Source organism: Polistes fuscatus, unplaced genomic scaffold, assembly GCF_010416935.1.
Source record: "Polistes fuscatus isolate 324 unplaced genomic scaffold, CU_Pfus_HIC Scaffold21, whole genome shotgun sequence".
Classification (NCBI taxonomy): Eukaryota; Metazoa; Arthropoda; class Insecta; order Hymenoptera; family Vespidae; genus Polistes; species Polistes fuscatus.
The window spans coordinates 1,773,982-1,799,548 of NW_025113098.1; the positions used below are offsets into that span (position 1 = coordinate 1,773,982).

General features: G+C 35.7%; 1 protein-coding gene across 1 annotated transcript in view; it reads left to right on the plus strand.

The window, feature by feature from the left end:
* LOC122517850 (POU domain, class 3, transcription factor 3-A) overlaps nt 1-25,567 on the plus strand; it is a 119,753-nt gene that overhangs the window by 75,410 nt on the left and 18,776 nt on the right. The window contains exon 3 of the mRNA XM_043636447.1: nt 1,969-2,081. Within this exon, the coding sequence (XP_043492382.1) occupies nt 1,969-2,081 (113 nt within the window). The remainder of the gene's footprint in view (nt 1-1,968; nt 2,082-25,567) is intronic.

Here is a 25,567-nt window from a genome sequence, read left to right on the forward strand (position 1 = left end):
ATCATTTTCCACGTGAGTTTGTATTTGAAACCAATTACGATACGGGTTACTTCATTAATTTTTCTTTTTTTTTTTTTTTTACTACATATAACGTCAATCGTTTCGTATATATCGTTAATTATTTTCTCGTGATCGAATCTGTCGTCGTGTGCACGTTTCTTTTGTCCACTTCGCTGATTGTACTACGCGGAACTAATATAGATTTTATTTCGAGTTATAATTAATTTACAAAACGTATATGTATTTGTATATGTATAGATGTACGTGTGTTTTTAATTTAAAATACGAATGATTTTTTTCGAACGACTAATTCTTCTTTTTTTTACTGCCCTTTTCTTTTGATTCCCTTTTGCCCCGCAATTTCGGAAAAATATTCTAACGTGTATATGTGTTTTTTTCTTTTCCCCGATCAAAAGTCATTAACTTTTTAATAGAAAATTGATTTCTCTTCTCGTTAATATTTTTCACGTATACCAAAATAGATAAAGAATAATATTTCCCGAATTGTTTTCATGAAATTCGATGCAATGAAAGCATTTATTATTTTCATTATTTTCATTTTAAAACACGCGTGCAAGTGCAATTAGTAATTTATAAATAAAATATTACGAATTGTTAAACAACGACGTGGAAGGAAAAACTAAAAGAAAAAAAGAAAAGGGAGGGGGGAAAAAAATCGTTTACAGATTTACCTAGAAGAAAAATCTCGATAATAGTACTGTTCCTTCTTTAATGTCCAGTAATTTTTCATTAACTAAATTAACAAAGAGAAAGAGAAGGCGGAAGAGGAAAAGGGAGAGGAAGTAAGGTGTTTCTTTTTTTCTTTGGTTTAATTTAATATCAAGAGGGTATAATAATAATAAGTACGGTACACTCTTTCGACTTTTAGTTAAAGTAAAATTATCAGAACCTCGTGTTAGAGAACCACGAAAAGACCTACGGGGAATACGTTTAAAAAGGTGGTGATAGTAGTGGTGATAGTGGTGATTGTGGTGGTGATGGTGCTAGTAATGATGGGGAGGGGGGAAAAAATTAAAAAACTTTTTATTTAACTTTTTCATCGCGGTGCTTTTTTCCTTTGTATCGCACGTCGGCGGAATTGTAATGAAAAATCTTACTTACGGTGAAAAGCTTAAATAAATTAAGTAATTAGCAGGCGGTAATTAATATTAAGAAAGCGGAGATCCACCTTCTCCTATCCCCCACCCCCACCCCCTACCCCTACCACTCTTCCTCCTTCTCCTCGTTGCTTCGTCCTTGCATCTTTCATCCTTGCCACTCTTTACTTTTGCTTTCCCTTTTCTATTTTTTTTCCCTTTTCTACACGTTTTTTCTCATTTCCTTTTTCTCCTCCTCCTCCTCCTACACCCTCCACCCTCCTCTTCTTCTTCTACTTGTTTTTTTGTTGTAAATTTTATTTATTTTTTTACTTACTTAGTTATACGTAAAGAGTTTAATTAACTCCTCGTTCAACGGTATTAAATGAACTCCTGAAAACTTGTCGCGAGTAAAAGTCGAGGATACCCAACAGTGCGAAATATCACGTTGCTTTTTGACATTGATATAGTAAACCCGATGAACTTCTTCTTCTTCTTCTTCTTCTTCTCCTCCTTCTTCTTCTTTTTCCTTTATTTTTATTTCTTATTTTAAATCCTTACTTTCAAATAATCGTTGTTATTATAATATAATAATTCTAAGTATTTTATTCTTTCGTATAATCCAATCAACTTATTTTTCATTACTTTTTTTCTTTTTAATATCATTTCCCTAAAATAATAATAATAATAATAATAATAATTTAATTTTATTATATAATAAATAATAATATTATATAATAAATTAATTTTTAATATCATTACCTAAAATAATAATTATAATAATAATAATAATTTTATTATATAAATAATTATATCTTTTATTATATATTTATTATATAAATATTTGACTGTTGTTCTTTAATTATTTCAGATGATCGACGCGTCCTATCACACAAATCCGTCGCTACAAAGCACTGCCCTGATAATCACATGTGGTGTGGTACTTCTCCTCATGGCAGCTATCGTTTCCGTAGTTTTTTGGAAGTGAGTACGACAACAAAATCATTTTATTTCCCCTCTCCCCCTCTCTCTCTCTCTCTTTATCTTTTTTTCTATAATTATAATATATAAAACACTTATTTGTCCACGGTGAAAATGAATATAATAGCAAAAATACGATCTACGAATAAAGCTTTTAGAAAAATCAGAACGAGACTTGGAAATGGGAATGGGAATAAGAACGAGAATAAGAATGGGGGCTGATGGGGGTTGGGGGGAGGGGAAATGAGAAAATACGAGAGTACCCCATGGTCGTCTAGTCTCATAGGCAGGATTATAGTACGACGCTGTTTGAAAGGATATTGAACGTAAGATTCGAAAACAGGAGAAGGGGAATACGTGGTGGGATAGATCGTACATAAAATTGTTAGAGAAAGAGAGAAAGATAGAGGAAGAGAGACAAGGAGAAAGAAAGAAAGAGAGAGAGAGAGAGAGAGAGAGGTAATCGTTGAAACTCCAGGGTTCTCGGCAATAAAATCTAAGTTTCATTCCGACCGGACATCGTAAGGTGTTCCCGGTCTTCGAGGTCGTTCAGCTTGTAACCATATTTCAAGAGTTCGAGAGACCATCGAAGGTGGAAGAGGAGAGGAGGAGGAGGAGGAGGGGAGGTAGGAGGGTCTCATTGTGTCCCGAAGTAGGTGGTAGTTGTAAAAAGAAGGAAAAGACGGAAAGAAGTGAAATGGAAGAAAAGGATAGATAGATTGGTTGCCTAGGATAGATAACGTTACGTCATAGTACTAGAACCATTATCGAATTCGGTACGCTGAAAAATTCATGGTCTGATAATGACTCCGAAGATTTAACTTCATGGGGTTTCCTTCCTACCTTTCTATTTCTCCTTATTTCTATACTTTGTAGAATTTATTCTTTACTTTTACTCTTTTCAATTGTTTAATTATTAATATTATTATACGTAGTATGGTGGTTATATGGTATTGATAGATATTGGATTTAATTTATATTCAATTATATTACATTTATGTATATATATATATATATATTATTATATGTTTTCATATAGAATGAGATTTTTTAGCCAATTGGATTAGTGAACAAATATATACTTCCTTTTATTTAAAAATGAATATAAATATATATTTTTACAGAAATAAACGTTCAAACATTTTTATACCGATCATATATATATATTTTCAATGATTATCGAACGATTTTATATTGATTTACTTTTCTTTCTTTTTTTTTTGACAATATTAAAATATAAAATAAAATAAAATTGAATATAAAATCTTTGTAATATAAATATATTAATACGTGATTTCAAATAGGAAAGTTGAAAGTGATAAGATATGTATATAAAGGGGATAATGGGGGGAGGGGAGTAAAAGGGTAAAAAGGGAATTAGTTTTTGTTGAAAAACAATCTGATTAACCCGGTAACGTTATAGTAATTTATCTTCATTAGTTAGTATGAAATAATCGGGTTTACGATCTCAAGTAAAGTTAAGCCAAACTATTGCGTCAAATTTAGTAAAGTCTCTGCTAAGTTCAGCCCGGATCTTAATCTCCGCTTCCCTCGTTCACCTACGATATGGTAACTCGTTTAACCCATTTTACCTTTTAACTATAGATGGGTGGGTTGATGGGGGCGGTAGGAAGAGAGGGGACGGTCACGCGATCGTGTGTTAGTCGCAGGAATATTTTTTTTTTTCTTCCTTTCTTTGCTTTCTTTTTTATCGTTTTATCGTTCTAACAATAAAATTGGGGAAACAGGATTAAATGATCGTGTAAATAACACGTAACACATCTCGTAATTCCTGTCAAAGTACTTTTTAAAATGTTACTCCCCGGCCCGTTTGTTTTTTACGATCAATGATTTCGATATCACCGACACGAAAAAAGAGAATAAAATATAATAATAATTATTATACTTTCTCCTATTATTTTTTGTTTCGTTTTTAATTCTCGAAATTTGTTCGAAAATGTTGACGAATATTTTGAAATATTTTGAAATATTTTGGTAATATTCCTATGTCTACGACAGGAAACCAAATTTCCACTCGGATAATCTGCAAACAACGATGTTCTCGAAGCATTTACTTTCTTCTTCCTACCTTCTTCCTTATCATAAGGAATAAGGGTTTGAGAAAGCAAGTAGATAATCTAGTTGGTAAGATAGAAATAGAAAGATATAGAGTAGTATGCGTGCGTTATATCTATTACTTCGCGTAATCCACTCGGAAGATTTACACCACTTCTTACAAATTATACGAAGTATACTCTTACATTTAATACGAATACGAACTTTGATTTTCCTAATATGAAGATATTTTACGGGAACAGAGAGTTTAGTAATACTTATTGCCACTTATTTAAGTATATACACGTTGTATTTGATTATTAATAAAGTTCTTATCAAAGTTTCGAATAATAATTCTTAATTAAAATCGATAGTTAAATCACGTATAAATATTTCTATTATTAATTCATTCATTATTACAATTAAATTGAATTGAAATTTTCGAGTTAGACAGTAAGTAAAATGATTTTAAAAAAACAAAAATGAAGAAAAAACCAGAGATACATTCGTGTGGTTAAAAAGAGTTCCCGTTAAACGACGCATTTAAAGCAAGCGTCCCACGCAAATCTTAAGTATCGTAATCCTTGGGTGGTTTCTTTCCTCATCGGCTCGTAAAACACTTATAAACGACAAACAACGTCTTTCTTTTCGTGTTTAACACGAACCTCAAAAAGTGGTGGTCATGCTTTTATGTAAATTCAACACCGCATCTTCCTCGGAGACATTATTCAAATTTTACTTCCGTAAGAAAACATTTTCGATTAGTTTCTAAATTCATGCACACATATAAATATATATATATATATATATATATATGACAAAATAAATAAAATAAATGAAAGAAAAATACAAAAGAGAAACTAACATACATACAGATAAATTTAATTTTATATATTTATAAATATATGCTATTTCATTTTAATTGAAATTATTTTTCTTCGAAAAAACAAAAACAGATACGATTTGTTTAATTTTGATTTATTTCTTACGAGTAATACGAGAAGATGATAAAAAAGGAATAATCGAGAATAAACGAATGAACGAATACGAACGAAACACAAACTATACGAAACTTGTTATTGGTTTAAAAAAAAAAAAAGAAAAAGGTATCGTCGAGAATGATTTTGTTAAAGCTCGTGTTAGGATAAACACAGTGGCGGTCATTGAATTAAATTGCTTCGACGAAACGTATCTTTTTAATCGTATTTTTATCGACGTCACAAGTAGTACTCAAGTTCGTGTAACCACTTCACATCTTGGTAAACGATTCTCTCTATTAACAAACCCTTTGCATAAAGAGAGTAAACGACAATGCTAGCCCTGTTTTAACGCGTTTATCAGTAATTGGTAATCATATAATGTATATGGCGAACCACAGGCGCCGTACCATCTCAAATAAATTATCTTTCAAATTTATAATCTTTATTGGTGGTAATCTCATATTTTTCTGATTTTTTTTTTAATATTTATTTACCAACGTTCTTTCACCCATTACACACACACATATATATATATATTATATTACACTCACACAGACACACTTAATATATATAGCTTTTTATCTATCTATTTTTTTCTGCCATCATTTTCTTTTTTATTTTTAACCAACAACAGGGTGCAGTTCGCGAAGCTTTTATAAAACAAGAAGGGATAAATAAATCTATTGTATTATGCGAGATATATAATATATAATATATATATGTAGTAACTTCTAGTATACATACATCTACATATAATTTTAACTACGTCCTCCCCCTCCCCCTCCTCCTCCTGTTAACACGCATATTTACGCGTAGAACCGAAGAATGTATATTCAATATTAAAACTACCCCACAAAAAAATAAAGAAACGAGATAACTAAAAAGAAATCGAGTTCCTCCGTCAGTACGTTAAAATATTTCCACCTATTTCCTCCCCTCTTCTCCACCACCCTCTCTCTCTCTATTTACCCCTACCACCTTTCAATCTTTTTCCTTTGTACTTTTTTGTTTTTTACTTGTTAAAAGAAGGAACGTGGTAAAAGGAGTATGGGGATGGGCAGCTTTAAAACCCTTAAAGCAACGTTTTCCCCGTTCCACGGGGAACCTTCGAGCATTGGATGAACAAGGAAAGAAATATTGCGGGGAGATGGGGGTGGGTGGTGGTTGGGGGAGTGCTGCGAGGGTTTATGGGAAAGAGAAAGATAGAAAGATAGATAGATAGATAGAGGGAGGAAGGGATAGAAAGGGGGAGGGGGGAAAGGTAAAGGGACTAAGGGTCGGAGATTCCGCAAGCTTTATTTAACTCTCTCACCCCTCCGCCCCCCCTCTTCCTCTCCTCTACTTACGGTGGCACGGAACTGCTGCATCCTCTCCCTTCCTCCACCCCTGTCTTCTACCCCCATAGCAATGCCTCTTCGACTAATCTAACCGATATTTCTCAATTTTACCTTAGCGAACGTTCTTCTCTATCCGATGTATTGGTTTCACCCATAAAACGTTCTCTCTCTCTCTCTCTCTCTCTCTCTTTCTCTCTCTTATTTTCTCTTCTCTTCTACCTTGAGATTTTTCCCATCGAAAACTATTTCCGGTGAATTTTCTTACGGTGCTAGAAAGAAAGAAAGAGATAGATAGATAGATCGGTATCTTGTTGTGAATTTTCTAAAACTATTATGTACAGAAATAATAGATTTTTTATTTTTATTTACTACCCTTTTTAATCATCATCATCATCATCATTATTATTATTATTATTATTATTTTTGTCGTCCCTATATTCTTCTGCTCTTTTTTCTTCTTCTTCGTTTTTTTTATTTTTTTTTTTTCAACTTTACAAGCAACGTCTTTCTTTTTCTTCTACGACAACGACGACGACTACGACGACGAGAGTCGTTGCATAAATATTTGCTGGAAAATCAGAGATCGAAAGATTAAGAATCTTTCCTCCCTTTGAACGGGGAACCTTCGAAGAAGATTTCCCGAGTGTAAACCGTCAAAGGGATTGACGAAAATTCTTCCCCGAGATTCTTCAGCCTCTCTCTCCCTCTATCTCTCGTTCTCTCGTTCTCTCTTTTTCTTCTACATAATCGCAGAATTTAATTCGACGGGAAATATCGCGTTCGGCACCGATCGCAAACTCTTTGGGTGAAATCAAGTGCGTCTGTTGGCAACTTCTTAGTATTTCTTCGACTGATTGTAAGAGAGAGAGAGAGAGAGGAAGATGATCGATGGGGGGTGTTGGAATAAAAGAGAAAGTAACGGAGAGTAATAGGGCTGGGGGTGGGATGGGGTGGGAGGGATTCGGAAGAGAAAAGTGAAAAGGAAAGATTTCAGTACGCGATGCAAAAGTTTTTCCCCCACCCCGTCCTCTCGCAAATTCTTACTTTTCTTTTACATTTACCCAACCACCCACCCCTCCCCCCTCTATACCCTTTTTCAACCACCTTCCCTTTTCCGATTTCACTCGTCTTTTAAATAACGACTTCGTCGATTCGTTTTACGTTTAGTATCGATCCCAGACGAGTCTACGGTATTACGGTATTTCGTTTCGTTTCGTTTCGTTTCGTTTCGTATCGTAGACGACACGATCGTTGCACGGCTTGCTTGCCTTCTTCCTTTACGAATCGTTTCGTAACGCTTTAATGCACTTTCGATGTAAAGTATCGCTTCCGTAGACCCTTAACGAGATGACTATGTATTATTTTTCTCTATCTCTCTCTCACTCACTCACTCGCCCTCATTCACACGTTCGCTCATTCTCTCGCTTTTAACCTGTTTTCTCTTTTTTTTTCTAATTTTTTTCTTTCTTTCTTTCTTTCTAGTAAAACGCGGATAAATGAATTTCTTTCTTACCTCTTGTAAGATCCCTTTTCCTTGCTTACACTCGTTTTGATCGAAAATATTTTTTTTTTCGGATTTATATTCTTTTCCTTTTTGTAAACCGTTTATTAAAATCGTAAATAAATATTTAAATATAGAATAGAAAATTGTTTTCATAATCGGATTAATTATTTTAATATCGAACTGATTTTTCCCCTTCTTTTTTTCTTTCTCTTTCTTTCTCTTTCTCATTGAGTATTTTCTTTTTTATCTTTTCGTTTTTTACTTCCGAAAAACTAACATCCCCGTACTCCTCTCCCCCTAGTGAAACTCTGACGCAATATAAGAAATTTCTGAACTTCCATCCCCCCTCTCTCCCCCGATCCGATCCGATCCGATCATGCACTTTGCGGCAAACAAATTGAATTTTTGCCTTGAGATAAAATATCGCGTTTTACGTAAACCATTATCTTCAAGAGAAGGATGACGATGTTTTACGATACTTTGTCGTTCATCCATTTGTACGTAGTTGCAATTCTTCTTAAACAAAAAAAAAAGAAACAAAAAAATCGTATTATATGTTTTATATTACGCGTATATTATTTAACTTATTATTAAATAAATATAACATATACAAAAATTTTTCTCTATCTTTCGTGTTCTTCGTTTTTCGTACTGATTACTTTATCTTATAAATATATAATCATAAATTTTTCATTATAAGTAAAATGATCTCGATGTAAAAAATATTTATCGTATAATTTAATTTGTCATATATATATATATCGTTTATCCAAATCAAACAAAAAAGAAAGAAAGAAAGAAAGAAAAAAACCTTGCATTTGCATTTTAGATAAATCTTTCCGAGTAACATTTATACGAAAATCAAATATTCGTATATCTTTGATAATAACGATATTACGACCGAGACACAATACTCGTTTCAAAGAACAAGACAGACAGACAGACGTCTAACGTCTAACAATAGAATAACCAAGAATAGAATTAATGCTCTATTCTTTCCAGGAGGAGACAAACGAGAATTCTCAGAAGAAACCTAATTCGCCCCTTAATAATTAAAACGTACTCTCTCGCTTACAGTACATTAACGTACAATATTTCTATGGGATATATATATATATATTTTGTTTAAAAAGAAATTCATGAAAAATAATATAAGAGAGGGATGAGAACGTAAAAAGTAAGAAAATCAAAGCAACAACAAATTGAATAGATGAGAAAAAAAACATAGTTCGAAATATTTTACAAACTTTCGTTGCGTGAGATGAACATGGGGGAGGAGGGAGGAAGTGATGGGGGTCTTACGGTATGGGGGAAAAAGAAGGAGTAAACGATCACAGGGAGAAATAAAAAGAGATAAAATGAGAACGAGGAAAGATAGAGAAGAAGTAACACGCTCCGTTAATACTCCTCCCCCTCCCCCTCCTACCTTCCCCCCCCCCCCGACACGAGTTTTCTAAGTTGTCGAGCAAGGTGCACCCTGTCAGCTGCAACTTGCGTGCTCCTGCTTTCGCTTCCTTCTCCTTCTTCTTTTTCTTTTTCTTTTTCTTCTTCTTCTTCTTCTTCTTTCATTCTCACCCCCCGAACCATTTGTGTAACCGTGTCTACTGAATTAGGAGTTAATGTACGGATCTCACCTTCGTTGTACACTTTATTTTCCTTTTAATATTACTTCTCATTTGATAACTTAAAATAATGATATTATTTAAGAATAATTATTGCAAATATAAATGGAAAATAAAAACCTATAGAAATATATAAATATATAATTTAGTATTGCATCGTTAAAATATAAATTTTAACAATTAAGATACGAAACACTGAAACGAATATCAATCAGTATCCAACCCCTCCCCCCCGTTATTCTTTTTTCTTTTTTTCTATTCACTTTTATATCTTCTATTATTTATCTTACCTTTTAGTTTAAACCCAATCTCCGATATTTTGATTTGATTTTATTTTTGAACAGAACAGTTTGTCTCCATAAGCCACCACATTCGGGTCAACGACGCGAGCTTGCTTTAACGATCTGCATTGCATGAACGCTTCTGCCCTTTCCTCGTCTTCCCTTTTCCTTTCTATCTAACCCTCTCTCTCTCTCTTTCTCACACACACAGACACACTCAGACAGTCTCCTCTCTTCCGAGTCAGTCTTTTAAACGCAAGCGTCCAGGTTCTATATCCACGTTTCATAGTTTCCCTGGCCATAGTTTCTACCACCAAGACAGTTTTGAAACAGCCAACACACTACGATCTCAGTTGACTAAACCTGTGACTTTGCTTATTTCGTCTGGCAAACAGACGATTATTTCGAATAACCTGTCCGTTCATTTCCAACCAAGTTTCTTCTCTATCCTTGGATGATAAGAAGACGGACTTTTAAATTAAAAAAAAAAAAGGAAAAAAGCCTCGTGAAATTAAAACCCACTGCTCTTATCGTCTCACATCAGAGACTTTTTTTTGTATCATCGGTTAAAAGATCTTGCGATTGCGTAAAAAGAAACGAGCAGTTTAGAAAGGTACACACACACGGTCCAGTTTTGATGAAATGACCTGTTTTTCTCTTTTTTTTCTTCTTTTTTCTTTTAATTAAAAGAAAGAATATTATTTCGCGTATACATATTTTTTACCTGAAATGAATCAATAATGAATTTAGAGAATTAAGAAATAAGAGAGAAAGAATTAGTATTAATATAAATTGTATAATTCTAAAACAAGGAACGTACGTTTTAAGAAAAATATATTCAATCATTATTAAATATTATATATATGAATAATATTTAATAAGAAATAAATTTGCATCTATTAACGTTAAAGTATTATTAACAATTAACGTTTCTCAGATGAGCTTAGTTTCAACTATAAAATAAACAACAATATATATACTCGAAACTTGACTTTTTAAAAAGTCAAGCAACTAGGATACCAGCTTATTCTTTTGTTAACTTGCCCTCTCAGGTACTGGCTGACAAGTTGGCTGACCACACGATTCTCTCTCACTCTCTCTCTCTTGCTTGCTTGTTTTCCTTTCTTTCGGCTGTCCCAAGAGTTGGCGGAGGTTAGGAACGGTGGTGAAAAATAAATTTGCCGTAGGGAAAGCCCTGGAAGCTTCATAGTTGGTTGCCGAGAGGGTATAGAACGTACACACACCGCACAATAGCTAGCAATTATGTAGAGTGGCCGCCGTCTAGTCTACCGTGCTATACTTAGCTTAGGTACTACCACAATCTCACAACCTTCGTGTAAACTTGTATTCGGTCCCCGACGTCATCGTCGACAACGTAGACGACGTAGACGAGGAAGACTTCGAGTCTTCATCTTCCTCCTAGTACTCAGCACTCGTTAAAATTCACCTATGTACTTACCTAGGTCTTAACTATTCTATAAAACATATACATAGTTGTCATATTCTATCCTACAAATTGTCTTCGAATTTTTAATCATCATTAATAACTTCATTATTAATATTATTGTCAATAATTTCATTCAAGGTATACCCACGAGTCTTAACTTTGTATAAAACATATACATAGTTGTCATGTTCTATCATAGAAATTGTCTTCGAATTTTTAATCATCATTAACAACTTCATTATTAATATTATTGTCAATAATTTCATTCAAGGTATACCCAGGAGTTAAAAATTTTTTTTAAAACATATACATAGTTGTCATATTCTATTGTACAAATTGTCTTCGAATTTTTAATCATCATTAACAACTTAATGTTGTATTGTTATCAACAATATCGTGATTTTATAACTCAGAATGCGTTGGAAATCAAAGTGTCGGAATTTGTCGTTTAAACTATGAGTAATTTTTGAAATTTTTATTTCATTATCATCATCTATTATTATTGTATATTTCTTATCTACAAGTAGAAACTGTTTGTTTAACACGAATAATATAAATCGGTAACAATTTTTAATACACACGATTCTATCGTATGAAATTTTCGTAGAAAATCATTCTACAGTTATGGGATTAAAATCTCATTAAAATAGGAAGTGAAATACCTTTGCCCTTGTTATCTATTGAATTTTGAATTAACTTTGCGAAGATGGTCATGATTCGGATGTAACGCGAAATAACGCGTTTGTAAGGATTGTTCTAAGAGAAAACTTGGAAGCTTGGTTTTGCGATTTGCTTGCAAAGGGGTTAGCGAATCAAATATTTGACGTGGTAATAAATGGTAACCGTGTGTGTGTGTATGTGTGTGTGTGTGCAGTTTGTCGACGTTGAATATATAATTTCCTTTGTCATTTTTACTCGTGTATATGTTAATTTTGTATAATACCAACGTTTTATCCATCGCAAATGAAATTTTCTATCGGGAGGAATAATATTTCATAACGATCGTTTATTTATTTATTTTGAAAAAAATAAAAAATATAGTACGAATAATGAAACAAAAATGCGTATCAACAAATCATTTCACGGAATCCTATCGTAGACACAATTTGGATAACGAACAAACGAACTAAGGATTAAAATACTACGCGCGAAATAAAATAAAAACGATTTTATGATATTTTTTATCTTATCCTATTTTACTTTTTAAGTAAAATTATTTCCCCGCCTCCTCCCTCCTCCTCCTCCTCCTCCCACCCTCTCCATGATAAATTTGTATAGAGAAAATAACAAGTCCCGTTGTGTTGTTCCACTAACATCATTTTCTTATTTATCCTCGCAACGTTTTTTTTTTTTTTTTGTTTTTCTTTCTTTCTTTCTTTTCGCGTCGATGGTGGTCCGCACAGTGTCGCGTTAACTCGACAGAAATGAAAGAAGAAAAAAGGAGAATGAGAAAAAGAGCCAAGAGAGATACTACTCTCCTTTTTTTTACTTTTTTGTATCTTTTTTATTTCTATTTGTTTGAAACGACTACTCCTCTTTCTCTCTTTCTGGACCCAGGGACGCGTAATCAAGGAGCCATTGTGTTCCAACGCACCACCACAACCACCACCCCACCGTGTCCGTAAGGTTGTTCCCCTCTCGGATCGTTGGCAAACCAAAACAGCTTGTCGTGCAACGTTTGCTTTTTTAGCATCAACGTTGCGTTACTCCGAAAAACAAGAACAAAATTGACATTCGTCTTTTTCATTGTATTCGAATTAAGGGACTAATATAATCCTTCTTCTTGTATAATCTAAACAATTTGATTTGCACGTCTGTTGTCGCACAGAATCGCATACAAAATAACGTTTTAACAAAATATTATTTTATATATTTTATAAATCATTTTTTTTTTCGTATTTTAAAAGTTGACCGTAATAATAACGCGTACAATCGAATACAATCATCGCATTAGAAACAATTTCAATTATTTATTTAAAATATAAAACACGTGCGCACGCACGCACGCACACATATATATATGCAAGTTGGAAAATATATTATATTTCAATTTTAATTATTAATCTTATGTGTGTGTGTGTGTGTGTATACATCTAGTTGGATAATAAATAATAATAAAAAGTCTACTTATCGGAGTACTGTACTAAAATCAACGACTGGGAGGGGGAGGAGGTTGGGGTTGGGGGGAGTCGATCGTACATCGTTACGGCGTACACACACGATTTGCACATGTCGGAAGGAGAGAAAGGGAATAGAACGGCAGGGAAATCAAGGGTCTGCCGCCCGCCCTTTGTAGGAACGAGCAGCTCAATGCACCGCTGCAACTGTAATGATAATCGTTGGGGATTTCGAATTATCTCTAGTAGCACGGAATACTCGATTAAGTTCCGGATTTGTCAGTCCTTATCAGTATTGACGGTACAATTTAATTACGTTATCGTAATATACTTTCATTCGTAAAACAAATATTTCTAAAACACAATTTTCTTTTCCTTTTTATTTGTTTTTTTTTTTTTTTTTAATATATAAATATATTATTTTCTTTTCTATCATTCGATCAAACAGAACGATATAATATCATCGTTGACACAACACTCGTCTAAAAGATTGCATTAATATTTCTAAATAATTTTTAAACAAATATTAAAATACATAAATCATTGATTTAATCTAAATACGTATTCCTATTAGAATTCAGTATAAATATCGTTGTTATACTTTTATTTTAAAACCTAGTTTATATTTTTTGTCTCGTTCACTGTAAAATTACAACATGATTATACGATAGAAATTTTTCCCGATCAATGAAAAAAGTGTTAAAATGATATATGAGATCATAACGATAACAACACCGTGTTCCATGAATGAAGATTAAAACGCGTGAACATTAAACCGGTATTTCGATATAAGCCTCTCGCTCTTTATCTAGTCATCTAACAGATCCAGAGAGAACGGTGTTTCACTCCAGTTGAGAAGGTAAGTAACATGAACCGGTTGAGAATAATCGTATCGATAGGGATCCCCGATAGGTGGGTTCCGGTTAGTACGAACAATCCGGAACGTAGGGGAAACAACGATAGCTTAACCAGATAGAGACATGATTTTGCTGTAGTTAACAGGAAGATATAGATATCTCGCAAGACGAATAAAGATGAACAACGGGAGGAGGTTGGACGGAAGGGAAGGAGAATCGGAGTGAGGTTTTGGGGGTAGGGGGTGGTGGTTGAGGTTGGGGTTGGAGATGATAGGACGAAATATAGTAGGAGATAGGCATACAACAGTATACACGCACGATGCATGCACCTCTTCCTCAAACCCCTTTTGGGTGGTTGCGTTCTATTGTTGAGCCTCGACAGTCTAGGATATTACCCTAACCGACCATAATTACGTCATCGTCATTGTCTCCGAGCATATATCCGTCCTGTGAATGCTACGGAGACGACCCTTGCCTTGTCACCGACCCTTGGCTCTTGCACCAGTACCCAACCTCCTACTACCACATCATTCTCCTTCGTACCACCCTCACCATCGTACACCATCATCCAACCCTTTCCTGGTCTCGCGATGTTCGCGTTAGCGTTCGCGATTTCCTTCTACATAGATATATATATACATATATACCTAAGTACCTATATATTTATCTCTACCTACACATACGATACACGTTAGCGATGAAATGCAATGCACTCTGATGATTCCTCCTGGCCTAACGCCGTTAAGCGTTCACGCACGTTCCTCCATCCAACGACCCTCGATAAGCGTCGATGAACAGGGCCAACCGTATGTGCAGCTTTCAAACTGAGATGGCTAAGGGTTGTCCTACGTTCCTACATACATACATACATACATACATACATATATATATAAATGCATACGTTCCTGCGTAGAGTGTTCGGTATGAGAGTCCTTCCATACGCATAAACCTACCTAACACTTTAGTATATATGTATTAGTATGTACCATGCATATATATGCACACGTACCTCGACTGAGCAACGTTACGTTATGTCAAGTATGCCAACTATTCTACAGGGAACGTTGTAATCGGACCATCGACGATAATATATATATATATATACATATTCACCTCTATATATATATTCACACGCGTAAAGTGGGGAGAATGAGTGAGGGGGGTGGCAAGTGAAAATGATTCACCTGATCTATCCCCTAGTCGTTTTGATTACCTGGACATTAACCGAACAATTCAGGAATCTCTCTCTCTCTCTCTTCCTCTTCTCCCCCTCGGCCTCCCCCCTCTCCGTCTATTTCATCCATTCGTCTTTCACCTCGAACCACGGTTGCATTTCGCGAATTATCGGCATAGCCCCTAGCCCCCGGCCCCCCCCCACAGCCCCCCTTTCTACCCAGCCGCGATTTGATTTCCACTTCGCAACGTTTGGCTTTTCGGAGGAATCGCTAGACAATCCTCTCGTCGGCGCCAGTTCGGATAGGCGAGGATGAACGATCTTGTCTGGGCTACTACTACTACTCCTACCCCCCACCCGCACCCCCACCCCTGTTGCTAATGGAATCCACTTGCCCCGATGGTACTAGGTAATTCTGGTATTTTAGCTCTTCCTCCTATTGGCTAGGATATACCGATTGCAGTTTCAACGATAGATTGATAATGGATCTCCTTCCATCTCCTGTGACTTTTCGTTATTCAACTTCATTATTGTTTACTTGAAAATATTCTCTAACGAACTAATTTGTATTCCATTATGTTATAGAAAATCTTAAGCCTTACGTGTAAGGGAATGTTATTTTAACCCTTGAACAACATCAGAAATCAATTAGATTCTAAATGTTGTAATTCTGGTATTCAAACTCTTCCATCTATTGGTTATTATTTGCTTGAAAATATTCCAACGAACAAATTTCATTCCATTATGTTATATTAATATGTTATTTTAATCCCTTTTTTTTATTCACACTGGAAAGAAAAACCATGTGCATTAACATTCTATCAAAAGAATTGTAAAATTATTTATAAATTATTTTCTATAATAATTCTTATTTAATTATAATCTCTATATAGATTTAAATTTCTGTTTCAATTTTCGAGATTTTCTAAAACTAATGCGGGTAAGTGTAATTTTGGTTGTTTTTGTTGTAAAAGTAAGAAGAAAATAATAGAAAAGAAACGTTCGATGTTACCCTTATCCTATATTCTTTTTCTTCTTCTTCTTGTGTCATCGAGATTAAATCAAATTCAAAGCACGCGAGAAGATGTACATTTAGTTTTGTCTAGGAGAGACTAGAGGAATAAGAACAAAATGGAAGAAGGAAGAAGAATACAAGGGTCGATCCTTGCTAGGAAATGTTGTAAGAAGCTGAGACACTGAGGCTGCTGCTGAGGCTTTGCTAAAAGGAAAGAGAAAGAGAAAGAGAGAGAGAGAAGTCGAACCAGAACTCAGGGAGTTTCATAAACAGAATTATGCTAACTACCCGGTGGTGTGCTAAGGTGGAAATAGGAAAGGGAAATTCGAGTTGAAACTCGGTTGAATCTCCACAACCAGACGAGACACACTCTGCTGGTTGGTTGGTGGATCTTGTTAACGCCCTGTGTTCCCCTTTCGTCTTTATCTATGGTGTACAATAATTGTACATTTTATTTTCCATATTTGTTCATTTGCTTATCATTATCTTCTTACTACTACTTTATTCCGTTTATGAAATCTTACGTGTTCCTCGATTCTCGTTCAAACCTTTTATTAAAACTTACGTTTGTATGTGTATGTGTTTGTGGGAGGAAGGTTTGTTTCAAACTAAACTACAATCATTTATTTTCTATCTTACTTCAAACTTATCCTATCTGTTGTTCTATTAAATTTTCATACAATTTTGTCTTAGTATTTTGTAATAAAGGGATCCAATAATATTATTTTACTGCTACAACCGATTATACGGGTCTGGCAATTAGCAAACTTGTACGCTATGGGCATGTATACATTGAATACATTGAATTGGTCACTGTTACAGCTATCATGAACTTGTTTACATGCTCGATTAATTCATCTGTATTCCAAATCTTAGATAAATTATTGTCCATTTGTTTTTTTTTAACTTTTTCTCTATAAACATTTATATATTAATTATTATATTTAAATGTAAATTAAATACGTGTTTCTAATATTTAATTATAAATATATATTGAAATTGTAGACAAATCATTATTTATTTAAATATACTAACTGTATAAAATCAAATGGAACGATAGTTGACTACTTAATGCAAATCTTAACGTCACTTTAAACAATATTATCACGATATTACATAATCTAACGTTTCATCCTACCCCATCTACGATACATTAACAACTTGTTTGTGAGAATTTGGAAAGCAAGGATCCAAGGGGGGAGAGAAGGAGATAGATATATCGAGCTTGAAACAGGGCCAGGGACGTATCGAAAGATGGCGAAGTTTCTAGTTAACGTCACCCCCCCCCTCCTATCCAACCACCCACCCACCACCACTTGGGAGTTTCCTCCTAACGATCTTCTCGTTTAATTATTCCCTTACGTAGCAATAATGAGAAGGTAGCAGCAGCAAAGAGAAAGAGAGAGGGGGGAGGGGGTACGTACGATGTGTCCTGACCCACTTTCATGGGGATTTGTCGTTTAATGACGCGAACGGACAATAGGGTAAACGGAAATAGACGACGGGGAAAAGATGCGGATGCGGATGCGAATGCAAATGCGAATGCGGATGCAAGAAAATAAAAGATAAATTCAAATAGAAAAGAAATACATGAAAGAAAATTATTTTCAAAATTCCCACGTGACCCCCCGCCCTTTTATATTATATCGAATTATCATTATTTTCTTTTCTCAATATCTTTTAAATTTGAAATTAATTATTTTTCCGAATACAAGTGTGTATGTGTGTGTGTTCAATTAACTTACATGCAAGCTTATGTATCTCTTCGATATAATCTATTTAATTCAAATTGATTGTTGAAGTGAATTCTCGAGCCTTTTGTTAATAAATATCATGCATAAATATTTTTCTTCTATCGAACAAATCAATCTTAAAATAAGAACATCGTAGGACGTTTGGTATCCAAGAAATAAGGGATGGAAGTGCGATAAACGGGAACGAGAAGTGAGGTGATGGGATTAGAAAAGAAAAAAGGAAGTTTGGAAAAAAGAATCCGATAAGAAAAGAAGAAGAAGAAGAAGAAGGAAAAAAAATTGGTATGAAAATACAAAGAAGAAGAAGAAGAAGAAGAAGCTCATTTCCCTTTGGTGAAAAATAATCCTTTTGAAGGAAATTGGTTGCCGGATTCTGAATTCCTCCGGACAATTCTTTGTACCGAGAGAATATGTATAGACCGAATGGTGGGAAAGAAAAAAATAAATGAAAAAAAATAAATAAAAACGAGAGAGAGAGAGAGGGGGTGGGGGGAGGATAAAGAGAAAAAAGGAGAACGAGGAACGAAAAATTAGTAGAAGAAAAAAAATTGGAAAAAGGGAAAAGAATAGAAGGGAAACAAAAGTCAAAGGGAAAAGAAAGGAATAAGAGAATAAGGGAAGAAAAAAGGGTGTAAAAGAAGTTGGCGTAGGGTCCGGTCGATCGTCCTCGTAGTCATACGAAATAAAATAAAGCGGATATTAAAACTGGCGAGAGCTAATTTCCTTGGCTTTCCTTGAATTTAATACCCCTCTTGGTTCTTTCTTCTTGAACCCTTCTTTCCCACCCCACCCCCCTCAAGCCTCATCCCCCAACCACCACTCCCACTCCATTTTTATACTTCCTCTTGAAACCTTCTCTTATCGCACTACCACCACTACCACTTCTAAACCACCATCACCCCACCATAGAACGAACGTTTTCTGAATATTCAACGTTCGAGATGACGAAATGAATGGTGGTAAAGGGGGGGGGGAAAGCAGGGTGTTGTATGGGTTGGTGGATGGATGGAAAAAAGAAAAAAAAATATCGAAAAGGCTCGTATAAAGAGTGGAAAAAGATGGTGGACGGAGGGAGGAATGGGAGTGGGGGTGTGGGGTATGGGGTGTTAAAGTAGAAAGGCAACCAAATCGAATTCGAGATTCGAACTTGACGAGTGACAGCTTGCTGAGCGGTACCTGCAGATACGATTAAAGTCTGCCAACCCGGGCTGAAACGTGTCAACGTGATTCTCCCGAAATGCGAATTTGGTTCTCCACCACTGTGTTTGTGTGTGTGTGTAAGAGAGAGAGAGAGATCAGTTCGAACCCCTTGACCTAGATTTTCCGTAGAATTGAAATGTCCTCGTTAAAAGGAGCCACAAATTTTGGTCTCCTTCTGTTGGTACAAAGATCGAAAGAAAATTCGTACTCCGCAAAGATGGTGGTAGGACGAATTCAATTAACCGTGAATACGAAAAAAGAGAGTAACTTCGTTTTATCTCTTAGCTTTTTTTTAATCTTTTATCGTCAGAAAAACAAAAAAGAATATGGAAAAGTATTTTAATAATTTGTTAAAGAAGTTTTGATTGCAAGAAGAAAAAACTTATTTTGATCTAATCATTTTCCTAAATTTTTTTTATGAATGATCTCACATTTGGTAATTTTGTAAGATGCATACAAGATATATATTTTATTAATATCACAAGTTGTAGATTTTTCGTGTTTGATAAAATACATTAATCTTTTTGAAAAAAGTAAAAAGAACAAAAACAATCGGTCAGAACCGATGAAAAAAAAAAAAAAGAAAAGAAAATAAAAGAAAAGGAAAAAGATCTTCTTACGGTCTTAAACCGCAATCCTATCCAACGTTGTAAGTGCAAGTTGAAGTGGAAATTTGGGTTTCTTCTCTTTTGTTTTTTTTTTGGGGAGGGGGAACAAAAATAAGACAGAGAGAGATAGATAGGGGCGGAGTAAGGAGGGGGGAGGAGCATGGGGATGGATGGGGATAATCGAAGGATTCGCGTTATCCTCGAAATCGGAGGATGACGTTTTTCCTGAAGATATAAACGGTAATCGGACACCGAAGAAACGTACCGGAGACTGGACCCGACATGGACATCCGATACTCTTCAGCATCGTAATATTGGCGATGCTTTCAACCGCGACAAACAAGGGACGTGCCATGGCTTTTGCTCTTTCTTGTTCCCCAAGTCATCATCCTGCACCACAACCACCACCACAACCACCACATTTTATCATCATCACTGTATCCACCTTCTCTATCATGTTTTATATCGTTCCACATGAAGATCTTGTACGAGCGAGTTTAACAAATCCGAGCTTAATCAATTTTCAAAGCTTCAATTGTCATATTACATTTGTTTTTTTTTCTTTTTTATTTCTTTTATTTTTATTTATAGAATATTTTCCTTCTAACCTTACGTATCTCGTTATTCCTATATAACATATTGACGAATAAAATTGACTCAAGTGTAATCCTATAGAATATAATTAAAGTCAAACAACAAATAGAAATAATCACGGACCAATAATTTTGTTATTTTAATCGTTTCTTCTTAAAATAATATAATATCATTAAAAAATGAAGAATAATAAGAGAAGAAGATGAGAATTGGTGGTGTGTGATAGGTATTATTCAATCAATCCCATAAACTATCTCTACAAAGATATCGTGCATCACATTTCGAGAAGGAAGGAAGGAAGGAAGGAAGGAAGGAAGAAAAGAGGGGGGGGACAGGGATGTTCGATAGGAGTTAATCGAATCTAAGGACGCTTGGTGAATCGAAAATGTAACCATCCATATCGGTCGTTCGATGACCGTTCAACTAAGTCCGGGATAGGATCTCACAAAGGATGTAGAGAAGCCAGGTAGTGTCGTCTAGCTTTAGGTCAATCCATTTCCAACCCCCTCCCCCTTACTTCCAGCCCCAACCACTCTTGGGATGCGTTCTAGCGGAATTTCGAAGGTTTCCAAGGGTTAACGTGAAACGTGCCAGATCGTCATCTACTGACTGCTCCAACAACCACCACTACCACTACCCACCACCACCACCACCAGCTCACCCCTTCACTCTACAACATTTACCAAACTCGAAAGACCTTTGAGAATGTCGCAGGTAGCACTTTCCATGCGTCTATCCTTGAGCCCTTATCGAAATCCAGTTGGCGGTATCCGGATGGGTCGGTTCATCAGGTTCCGTTTCGCTTAATAACTTGTTCGATGTTCTATCCTGGATATATCCTTTGCTTCATCATCTCTATCTATCTATCTATCTGTTTCTCTCTGTCTTTCTCTTTATCTTCTACGTATCCTTTGTCTCTTCGCATCCTACCTACCAACCAACCAACCACCCACCCCTCACCCCCGACTCTCCTTCTGTTTTCCTTCATTACACCGACAATTCGGATGACTCGGTTTGTTCCTCTATCGTTCCAAATGGAATTAATTTTGTCTAACCATTTGTGCACTGTCTAAACGCAAACTGACTAACACGCACCAAAGGAAAATCAAAAGACACAATTCTTACAATATTAATATTAATATAAACTGATGGATCCTAATATTTTTTTCTTTTCTTTTATTTATGCAATATTTTCGTATTCTTTACTCGAACCCTTCTTTTTTTTTTTATTATTCCCTACCGTTTCTTCTTTTCATCTCGGGGCCAACGGGGCTCGAGAAAAATTTCTTTTACCCTTTTTTTTCCCTCTTCTTCTTCTTCTTCTTCTTCTTTGCTTTCTTTTTCTTTGTTTTACCCCCGTCCCCTGTTTCTTGTTTTTACGCGCGGCGGTCATTCGTTAGGCAAATCCCTTCCTTGGAAAAAGAAAAACAAGGCTGGTTGTTACGGGGGTGGTGGTGGTGGGAGGAAGGAAAACTGGACAACGTGGCGGCAGCAGTAGCGGTCTCGGGAAAACGCGAAGTGTACCTTAGCATACAAATTTATTCGTAAACTTTCACAATTTAAATAGCCACGGTGTTTCAATCAAGATGAAACTATCCCACCGACGTATACGAAAATTTCTTTCTTTTTTTATATATAAATATGTACACGCACACACACCCCACACGCTCGCTATTGGCAAATTCGGATTTACAGGTAACAAGAGGATAGATAGATTCCTAAAAAATACGGTATTGATAGTGAAACCGTGTTTTATGAAACCCATAGTTCATTATTTGAAGATAATTTAATTTTGAACTATGTTAAACAAAAATCATATTATCCAATATTGTACAAAGATTATATCGCAATTTATAAATCGTGTTAGAGTATTCTATGATTGTAGAAGGATTACCTGTATACTTTAATCGTCGTCATACAAGTTTTCATCGTGTCTTTTGTTGCAATACGACATGAGGATGGGGGTGTAAAGTGAACTTCTATGAAAATATCACGAATCTTTTGAAATTAAGATGTTTCGTATTAAATATTAAACCAGTTTCAGCCATCTCTTCTTCTTCTTCTTCATCTTCTACTATTACTTAGTGTACTACTTACACCTAGATAACATGAATAATATAACTATATAACTAACACACACACACACACACACACACACTGAAGCTTGTCGCGTTACTCCACTAACTAATCTTTCGCCGTTCTTCATTAAGAATCTCGAAATTGCTTTGAAACTCGTTTTCCCCTTTGATATCACGGTGTATATGTGTGTTGTGTTACGTGTGTGTGTATCTCTCGTTTTAACCGCGTGTCCCGCTGGCCCAATATTCTCGCACGGCCCTTAATTATATTTACCTCTTGCAACTTTGTCCTTGAGAGATAGAAAGAGAGAGAGTTACTACTATTCCAGTTGCAACCAGGTTGCTTGTTCCTCGAGTGAACGAATTAGAAAGAGATAAAGATATACACACACATACATAGACACAGTCAGAGAAAGGGAGAAAGATAGAATGTATGTATGTGTGTATGTATGAGTTAGGAAAAGTGTATGTACATGTGGTAAAGATACACAAACAACGATTCGATGGAGAATCAACGAAGGTTCAAGTGATAGTAGTTCCTTCAGGTCGTACGGATTATTGTTTAAATTGTACCAATGTAAACAACCTTTTAAAGGGCTTGGAGGGATAGGGATAGCACAGGAGTACTCGAAGTACGCTTGTATCTACCATCAATGAGTAGTAGCATCGGTTGTGCCCATTGGCTCGCCCATTGGCTCGCCCATTTGAAAAGCGGTTCCTAACGACTGGCAACAAGCAATACCGAGAACCCTCCTAGAGGGTGCTTTTCTCTCTCTCTCTCTCTCTCCCCCACCCTCTCTCCCTCTCTCTTTCTCTTTCTTGTTTTATCGATCTGGCCCTTCTCGTTTAGGCTCGTTACCCTAAAAACCTTGCGGTCCAAAAATGTTCAACGCGTTTGGGTAATACCCTGTGGTTAAGGACAAAGACACATTAGGGTTGTCTCCTGACGTTACTTTACTTTATTTTACTCACGGTTTGATGCTTATAAGCGTGTATTTATTCACTTATACTTCAGTTTATTTTTCTATCGGATTTTATTCAGTTCTATTATATTTGAGCGTGGCATGCAAATATTCAATTGAATAAGATCGTAACAATTTTTCAAGGGGAAACATTTAAAAATAACATCGTTATATTATAAATTATATAAGGATTGTTCAAATAGTTGCCCCCTTCCCCCACCCCACTCTCCAACAAAAATATGTATATGCATATATATTAACAAAAACTTGTCCGAATAAAACCGAATACTAATCAACATCCAATCAAACCTCGTTCAACCAATCCAATTTTGTTTAATCATAATAATAATAATTAACATAATCTTAATTGATTATAGATTGCTATCCACTTTAGATAGAGTAAACTAAACTAAATTAAAATACGATCCTCGATTATGTTAGACGATCATCGTTCATGGTAACGGATAAAAGTTAACAGAAAAGAAGAAAAGGGGTTGAAAGGGAAACTGGAATTTAGTCTCTGACCATTCGTAGATGATCAGAGGAAATCGTTTATATGAGGGGGAGGGGGTTTATCCGAGCGAATTGCTCGAGAGAAGGAATGAGAGAAGACATGGTGGTGTGTAGACCAGTTATGGGGAAGGTTGGGGTAGTTTCAAGGGTGAAGGGGGAAGGAATAGGAGTCGATCGGTCCGTCACTGATAACCAACCGAATGCGAAATCACTTGCCTGGATCGGAATAATGCCCAACCAACCCTCCACCCTCGCCCACTCACCCCCATCCTCACCTCCAACCCCTCACTATGCTAAACCAGTCCGATAAGCGTGTACGTACCTATGGTCGGATCGATATGAGCAAAACAATAACCCGGCTTGTACCCACCATGGACACGGTTGGAAGAGTAGGAAGAGCAAAATTCTATGAGAGGAGGGGGGATGGGGGTGGATTTGGTTTTGCACGACATTGCTGGCCGCTTCAAACTGTACGCGAAATGTGAGAGGAGAGTACTTTTCCTCAGTTATGCGCGTATATGCGTGTCACACGTACATCAAATTCTATGTTTGTATGGGAACGAGAGAGAGAGAGGAGGCTTCTGGAATATTGCCGAGGAATCCTGAAACCCAGAGGATTCTACCGCTTATGAGAATGTTACTATGTTGGTGAGAGAACAAAGTAGGAAAATAAATCGGGAATGTGTGAGAGAGAGAGAAAGAGAACTAAAAAGGGATGAGAAAGGGGTGGATGGGTGGGGATGTGGGTGGTGGGAATGGGAAAGCAAAAGGAAGTCGTTTATCGAGTCGAGGATACGGCACTGTTGTTGTCTCTACGCGCATTGATATGCAAAATTTGTAGTTTCGAGAGGCTTAAGAGAGAACCCCCATACCTTCGTTCCCCCCCCCATACCCCCCCATTCCACTCCTTCCTATCGTTTCATGCCCCTTCGACGACGAGTAAACTTCAAAATCCCCGATGCGCTTTTACCTCTCTCTGCTGGTTGTACTCGTAGGACCTGCGTTTTAAAACCGTGTCCAGAGATTTTTTCGCAGTTTAATCGTTTACCGAACTTCTGTCTCGAATTATTTTCTCTTTTTTCTTTTTTTTTGCCTCCACCCCAATCCCCTACCTTCTCCACCTTTTTCAACCCTCCATTTCTTTCTTCCTTTTTTTTTTCTTTTTTTCTTGTTCGAACGAAAACGCGAGAAAAAATAATGCAACGAATAATAATCGTTCGTAGGATACTTCTTCGTTAATGCGTGGATATATTAAATGTGTTTTAGAATTTTATTTAAACAATTTTATATAACGATTATATAAATAATACTAGTCATCGTTACTATGCCTAATTTATGGTTTCGTAGAAAGGGGATTACCTTTACAATCCTTTAACGCGTTTCTCAATTCA